Raw genomic sequence first — 8,299 nt, 5'->3', positions numbered from 1 at the left:
TGTGTGTGTGTGTGTGTGTGTGTGTGTGTGTATGTGTGTGTGTGAGTGTGTGTGTTTTAGTGGGCCCTTGAGGCCAGACAATCAAAGAACATTTAAGAAGATGACAGAGTTCACACACAAGAAGGGGAGAGGAGAGCCCAGGAAGTGGAGAGGTTTGCAGGTGTAATGTGTGTATGCTGCTTGTGGGCGAAATGCAAGCTCGTGGAAAATGCACCTTTTGAACAGATTGAATGTGATATCTATATGTGTTTTTTGGGGGGTGGGGTGGGGTGGAAATATCATAAAACAATTTATACACAATTTTATAACAGACAATAACAAAGAGAGCAACAACAGACATTCCACTACAAAGAAACAGAGAAAAGAGAGGATGAGGAGAGAGCATGAGAGGCAGCGAGCAAGAGAGAGGGACATTGTGAAGAATGGCTCTGAAAGAGTTTTTGTGGGGCCGTAACAAAGGCCCCTCAGAAAACACAGTGGCATAGGAATGTTAATTAATTAATGAGAAACTATTCAGGCTGCAGAGGATTGTGGAGAAGGAAAGAAAAAGATGAAGAGACGGACAAACAAGAGGGGCAAAGAAAGCCTTGAACTGAGAGCAAAGATTTTTATCTGCCAAGTCATATATTTCCAATAACTAATTATTCATTTATTCTTGATCCAGTATCTATGAATGATTCATTTTTAAAAGAGCTTGGAGGTCACAAATATGCACGTTGCAGCATGTGTACATTTGTATATACTGTATACATCATAATGCATAAGCATACATAAAATATGATATAATATTATTCAAAATATACTGCACAGTAATATTTAATATATAATAATTCCTCTGCTGCCAGAGGAAAGTCTCACGTTTTTGTTTCAGTGTTTTAAAAATGGCTTTCCTGAAACCAATTTATTGATTCTAACCTATCATGAAAGATATTAGAGTCTAGTGTAAAAATAAAGTCAGATTGGTTTTCTTTAAATCTCTAAACGGAAATCAGTTTTGTTCAGATTGCATTCCTTTTTAATCTGCATTACAAAGTATATAAAGGTGCTCTAATCTGACAAACCACACTATTGTCCTACAGTTAAAAAGTGTGGTTTAATTGCACATGAACACAAAATAAATTATACTGGATTGTACAAAAAATAATACTGTCAATAAAAGGAAAGAAGCATAAATACTCGTTTCCGTAAATGTTTTGAAGTAGTTGATTTAGGTCAGTTGATACAGATTTTCAACGTTTTTCAATGCTTAGCAAATACAGAAATGGTAAATGGTGGTAGTGAACTTATAGAGCACTTTTCAAGTCCCTCCAGACCCCAAAGCGCTTTACACTAACAGACATTCACCCATTCACACTCACATTCACACACTGATGATGGCAAACTACACTGTAGCCACAGCTGCCCTGGGGCACACTGACAGAGGTGAGGCTGCCATGCACCAGCGCCACCGGACCCTCTGACCACCATCAGTAGGCAAGGTGGGTGAAGTGACTTGCCTAAGGACATAACGACTGAGATGGCTGGACGGGGGATTGAACCAGCGACCTTCCGGTTCCAGGACGACTCCCCTAACCACTCCGCCGCAGTCCCCTGTCTAACAAGTTTTATTTACCGAAATAATAATAATCCAAGTTTGAGGATATCAAAAACTTAAATCCACAGTCCATTTTCTTACAAAATTGAAAAATCAGTTGCTTCTGCTTCTACAGAAAAAAAAAACTTTTGTTTAAATAAATGAAATGCACTCTTTGAGACTTACTGTTTTTCTCATGTGCCAAGTGGGATGCTTCATTTTATTCTCTGACCTTGACTGTTTAGAATAATTTATTCATATTGTGAAAAAAAATATTGATTTTATTTTTAAAAGTTTGGCAATTACATGAGAGAATGTCCTGATGCATCTCAGTAATCCAGGTAAAATATCAAAAAGAAAAAAATATAAGTCTTCTGGACGGGTTCTTCTCTAATGAAACGTTTCGTCTCTCCTCCAAGAGACTTCTTCAGTCTGAGAGTTTCAGGCAAAATTCAGGCTTTTAAGCTCTGCCTCCATGTGAATGATACTCACATCACATGGCTATCGTTGACACCTAATTAACACCTACTGTTAACAGGGGTTGGAGTGATACTGGCAATAGCCGCGCTGTAGGAGGGGGACAACTGAAAACGGAGGCCTCCACCTCTGTTTAATGATGGACGGTCTTTCTTCACAAAAATGGCTTCTTTTACTCCTCTCTCAAACCAACGTTCCTCTCTATCAAGAATGAGAACATCCTCATCTCTGAAAGAGTGACCGCTGGCCTGKAAATGAGTGAAAACTGCAGAGTTCTGGCCATTAGATGTAGCTCGTCTGTGCTGGGACATTCTTTTGAACAGTGGCTGCTTTGTTTCCCCGATGTATAACTGGTCGCAGTCCTCCTGGCACTTAACAGCATATACATGAGAGAACAACCTGTTATATGGAAATCTGCAGACTCTTCTTCCCAAAGCTACACATCTTCACAGACCTGAGTGAGAGCTTTGCCATGGATATCTGAGTGTTTTTGCACTGCTCACTCATAATCTGCTATTAATCAGAGCATTTGTGTGTTCATTCATGTGTGTGTTTCTGCATGTGTGAACGCAACATTCCAGCAGGGGAAACCTGAGAACGTGCGACTTACGAGATGCTGGATTCGGATCTTTCTGCGGACTGAAGGGTGCTGAAGTGTCAGAATTTCAATTTTCTCCAAACGGTCACTCCCAGCCACACACTCTGACCCTCGGCGGCTCCCTCATACTGCCAACACACTCTGCTGCCTTCGTTCTTGGTCCTGTGTGGCTTTGACTTTTATTGGTGTTCAGCTGTAAAATTTCACAAGGATCAGAGTTGTGTAAAACCAAAATACTGTGTCGCCACCACCTTCTTTTTAGCCTTTCCTAGTCTTTGAACTAATTACTCACCCCTCTCTACTCACATTAAGCTTCTAGGCATGGCAAAAAAAAGTGGGGGTGGGGGGATTGAGAATTGCGTGACCCTCCCACTTTCCGGAGATGCTCCAGCCCATCCCCAAATTGTTGGCCAATGAGGGTGGCTCATTCACAACTCATGCAGTCCTTCTACAATAGGTAAGGAGAGAGAGTCACACAGAGCAGGAGATATATATCAAAGACAGAAAGACAGAGTGGAGCAGAAACAGTGAATGTGTCTGAGGTGGACAGTAAAGGCCAGGGTGGAAGGGAAGACAGGGGAAGAAAAGGGCTAAGAAGTCACAACAAAGTGGAAACCCCTGAGAGTGAAACAGAGGCTGAGAGACAGGCAGATGAAGCGAGATGAAGAGCTTCTGACAGGATAGATTTACAGTGTGGACATCCTGACAGGGAGGGAAGGCAATAAAAGAAAAGAAGAACCCTTGGACAAAAGGAAGCTGTTTGTCACAGCTGTCTTGTAAGACATCACAGAGAGGAAATCCCACAGGTGTAGAGACAGGCAGGTGGACAGCCAGACATGCTGCTTTCCATTCTGTTTTTCTCCATCGCTGGAGGACTTTGGGGGTCCAACCCTGTGGTGTGGGGGTACGAACAAATCCAGGACAGACAGGGGCCAACGGTGCCCGCCTGCCCGTCTCCGTGCCAGTGTGAAGACGACGGCATCTTCATCATGGTGGACTGCTCAGAGATGGGACTATCATCTGTGCCTGCCAACCTCAGCCCTCTCACCACATACCTGTAAGTAACCTGTTACGGTCTTAAGAAGTTTTGGGTATTTTTTTCATGTCTTCTTTTACTAAAACCACCCCATTTTTGTGCTTCTCACTGAGCATTTTCTATACGGAATTAAATAATGTCTTGTGTTTCCAACATGAATCATCCCATTTAACTTCAAACCTCCTTTCTTTCATTATATTTGTCATTGGTGCATACTAATTAGATTTGTTTTTTCCCTTTTAAATTAATTAATAATGCTTAATTTTAGTTGGTTTTTCATCATATTAAAAAAAAAACAAGAGCAGTAGGCAACTGTTGGTTGTACGTGGGACCTACAATCACTGGCATTAACCTAATTTAGACAAAAAGAGGCAAACAGCAGGACCATGTGTATGCAGGAGAGTGACAGTGTGTGTGTGTGNGTCACACTGTAAACATCATTTTTCAGAGACAGAAATTAGAGAAACTGTATGTGATAGAGGGGGAGGAGAATTCGAGGGGGGACAAGCTAAAATAAGACAAGTGAAGAGAAAAGAAAAACAGTGAGTGTATGTGTGTGTGTGTGTGTGTGTGTGTGTGTGTGTGTGTGTGTGTGTGTGTGTGTGTGTGTGTTCCATGCTGGCCACTACAGCTAAATAGCTGGACCACTTTCAGTGTCAGGTTTCCCAGCACCAACTGGACGATGAGAGCATGTGTGTGCCTGCGCACTTGTGCAGGGTACGGCCATACGTATGTGTGTGCTAGTATGTACGAATGTTGGTGCTTATGTGTTCAAGCATTAGTAAAGAGTTTTATGTGTTAACAAGATGGTTGTACACAGATGTTTAAAAACCTACATGCTTTCTGTGTCACAGTAGTCTGATGCTCTGACCTATAATCTGCTTTTCAACAATTTTTTGCAAAATCTAAAAGAAAGTTAAGATAATTTTTGAAAGACTTGCTAAAAATACATCTACAAACTAGCAGCCTCTTGGCTTAATAAGAGAAGAAAATGGTCTATAAAAGTTTGGAGCTGTTTTTTACACTCAGCTGTGACTTAAAGGCGAATCTGTCAAGTTGTCTTGGTGTGTAAGCCATCACAGGACAGATTGCAGATACTTTGTGATACCTGATACTTAAGTGATGGAAGTCAAATTCACAAAACAGAATGTAATGGAACAGTTTTTCAGGGGCTCTGCAAGTACATCAAGAGCAGGGGGTCCAAATTAGGAAAGAACAGCAGTTTGTGTAACAAATGACTTTATAAGTGACACAAAAAAGAATTCGACTCGAGCGACGCCTGGCGCTTTGGTCATCTTGGAAGGCTGTGACAGCCAAATCTCACTGTGTTCATTTGAAAGTAAAAACACATGTAGAGTTTATGGGGGTGAAAAATGGTCCAAAACCTCATCCAGGAATACTTCGGCATATGCAAGCATCAGACTTTTGGCCCAAGTAGAAGAAGCACGTCTAAATCTGTGCACACTCAGAGAAGGATGACTCCTATAGGTAGCCATCTTCGAATTAAAAAACAATGGTGACCCTAGACTCTCGCAGTGGAAAGCCACACTGCTCTAAAGTCCTGCTCCGTTACAGCCACACACACTAACCCTAATCACTCCCTGCAAACACGAGCTTAATTGTTCATTTCCCCTGATTACCTAACGCTGGAACTGACCAATTAGTGAGTTTGAGGGTTGATTTAGAATAAGATAAATAAACTCAGCGACCAACCGCACATGCACACACACACACACACACACACACACACACACACACACACACACACAAATTAAACACTGCCTAAGGAGGAGACAGGAAAGGAATGCAGGAAAGATGCTGCAACAAATATAGACACAAAAATCGCAGATTTTGCTTTCAACTTGTTGATAAAATGATCAAAGACAAACAAAACAATATCTCCTTCCTGACTTTTCCCACATACACATACACACAAATATATGCATATATACAGTATATATTATGACCCAGAACAGGACTGCAACCTCCACAGCAGGCTACAGTTTCTTGTTTCGTCCCGGAGTATAAAAGGTTACGACAGTGGTGAGCCACTCCAGTCCTCACCAGGATCGGTGGAACGTGTCCAACACCCMACTGGGCTGTTTTAAGCTGGATTAGCCTCCAAGCACAAAGTCCAAACAGTGCCGAGGTCACAGGGATTTTCTTGGGAACAGTCTACTTTACAAACTACATCACCACAAATCTGTGTAAAGTGTATGACATCATTCACTCATGTCACCAGAGAGGTCTTCAAAGTGAGCCGAAAGGTTCAGGCTACAAAGACCAAGAAGGGCAGTCCGGGCTGAGCCTGATCCAGTGTACCACAAAGTTTTGCACACTTTGAAAACCACACTGGAAACAGGTAAAAAATAAATAAATAACATTTGTATCAGCAAAAACAATTTGATCATAGCACCAAGGCAAAACCACTTGAACTTGGCAAAGGAATTCAATCACTGAGAGGCAAAGGTGCTTTGAGCAACTCGGAGAGGAGCGCTTAAAGATTTATGACAATAATAATTTCCGTGGGCAACACATGAAATGAGCTGTCATGTGAGATGCTTTGAAAGACCTTCTCTTTGATATCAGATTAGGAAGGAAAGACAGCGCCCAAGGGTGTACGACTATGTGAATGTGCATGGATGTGTGATGAGTCTGAGAACACAGAGTACAGTGAAATGGTTTGGGGGGGAATCTGGGCTGTTTTATGTGCAGCTGAAGGCAAGGCAGCTTGAGAAAAAGGATTTACAATGATTCACTAAGTAGCTTGTATGTCAAAAATGTAAAGTGATACCAAATAAATTAGTCAGCTGTCCTTATGTTAGATTTACAGTACAGGAATGTGTGAATGTTTTACACAAACAGGATTTTGGGATAATTTGCTTCCAAGAAGGTAATGATTCTTAGAATTTTAAAAAAGGGTGATAATTCAATAACAATATACTGCGAGAGCAATAGACCCGTGAGCAATATCAATGGCAATTCGTCCTATAGAATGTTGATTTCACAGAACCCTGATCCACAACAGCCCAGCTAAGCAAGGTTGGTGGCATCAACTAGCTCACTCACTCTTTGGTAAGCTAGCAACAACCTACTGAGTAACACATGCAGTAGCAATTTCATGTTTCACCCTTGTGCCTCGTAACTGCTTAAAAATAAAAAAGAACGACGTAGTGTGAAAGGAGAAAATGAACCAACAGCTCGAGAGAAAATGTGGATAAAAGAGAAAAGGTCACATCAACAATTTGGCAATATTAATTAGCCTTTTTTCTCTTGGTAGGTAAAACTAAAAACTAATCAATAATTATCATTATCAGCTGATATAAAACAATTATATTGTGATGCATTTTTAAGCCATATCGCCAACCCTAGTTCTAATCAATAGTTTGTTTTTTCTTTAAGCTTTAGCTGCTTTCATTTTTTTACTCAATTCAGTCCAGCCCTTGTACCTGATTAAGATAATGTGTGARGGAGACAAGGAAAAGGCCTAACAAAAAAAAATTAGAGCAGCTGAACCAGATGAAAGCCACGTCTTTAAGAAACTGAGGAAAAAAAGTCAAGTAAAACCTGACTCGGGGCCTGAGGGATGCATCACCCTTCAGTTTATCCTCTACTGTATATCAAGTTTTCAGCTAAAATAACTTTTTAGGAATCACTTTATTGGTGTTAAGTTGCTTTATATGCACATCAAACTGTGCTATTTTTGGTAATTTTAGAGATTAAACAAAATAAATTAAAAAAGTGTCTCCTTGCGAGAAGCTGTGGATAAAGTGATCCAATTTAAAACTGGTTCTTTAAGTTTTCTGTGTGTTGACACAATGCTGCTGACTGAGTCTTTCTGGCTGGCTGATTCATAGATCAGGGTTAGGTAGCTTTATAAATGACAACAAATGCTTTTCTTTAAAAATCATCAAATACTGAACTGAAAAGGAGTGGAAAAAGCAGCCAAAGTTAAATAAAGAGAAAGTTAAATTTTCCACCCACAAGACCTCTTTCAGAGGTTTCTTAAAACCAAAATGTAAAGAAATAAAAGAGAAAAAAACTTCTTTTTTTAACAGAACTGTGAAAAATAAATATTTAAATATATAATTTATATTATGTATGCTCATTATCTGGCTGGTAAAACATCCTGTATAAACTTCTCAGTTTCTAAGCTTGTAGGGAGTTCATGTTTACATGTTTCACACTTCACCCCCGAGTGTGTGCTGAATATAGAAAACAGAAAAACAAAAAAACTAAAATGAGTGTGGGTCTGGGAATGGGTTGAGAGTGATACTGAGCGGCATTTAGGTGATGCTTTGTGGTAGTGGTGAGTGTGGTGAACTTCTAACAGTGTTTTGGCCAAGGCCAGGAAACCACAGCGAGAGCATTACCAGACAGAGGAAAACCAAGAAGAGTGTGAGCACGTGTGCGTACAGTGCATGTGTGTAAAGACCACCCACAATGCAATGTCGGGTTTTTTTCTCATTTTTCTAGTCAGTGGAGGTGAAACATGATTGTAAGAACRATGGAAGGAAAAGGGGAGAAAAGATCATGTGAAATTGGTGACACCGAAACGTGAGATTTTGAATTGTTTGGTACACACACACACACACACACACACACACACACACAC

At 40.5% G+C, this 8,299-nt stretch overlaps 1 protein-coding gene across 1 annotated transcript in view; it reads left to right on the top strand.

Annotated features, from left to right (window-relative positions):
• The first annotated feature begins 3,013 nt into the window (after positions 1-3,013).
• lgr6 (leucine-rich repeat containing G protein-coupled receptor 6) overlaps positions 3,014-8,299 on the top strand; it is a 43,403-nt gene continuing 38,117 nt past the window's right edge. Inside the window, exon 1 of the mRNA XM_014017928.1 lies at positions 3,014-3,705. Within this exon, the coding sequence (XP_013873382.1) occupies positions 3,485-3,705 (221 nt within the window). The 5' untranslated portion in view covers positions 3,014-3,484. The remainder of the gene's footprint in view (positions 3,706-8,299) is intronic.

The sequence above is a fragment of the Austrofundulus limnaeus genome, unplaced genomic scaffold, assembly GCF_001266775.1.
Source record: "Austrofundulus limnaeus strain Quisiro unplaced genomic scaffold, Austrofundulus_limnaeus-1.0 Scaffold3, whole genome shotgun sequence".
Classification (NCBI taxonomy): Eukaryota; Metazoa; Chordata; class Actinopteri; order Cyprinodontiformes; family Rivulidae; genus Austrofundulus; species Austrofundulus limnaeus.
The sequence above is the reverse complement of the archived record's forward strand: the minus strand, read 5'-3'. Positions and strand labels throughout refer to the sequence as shown.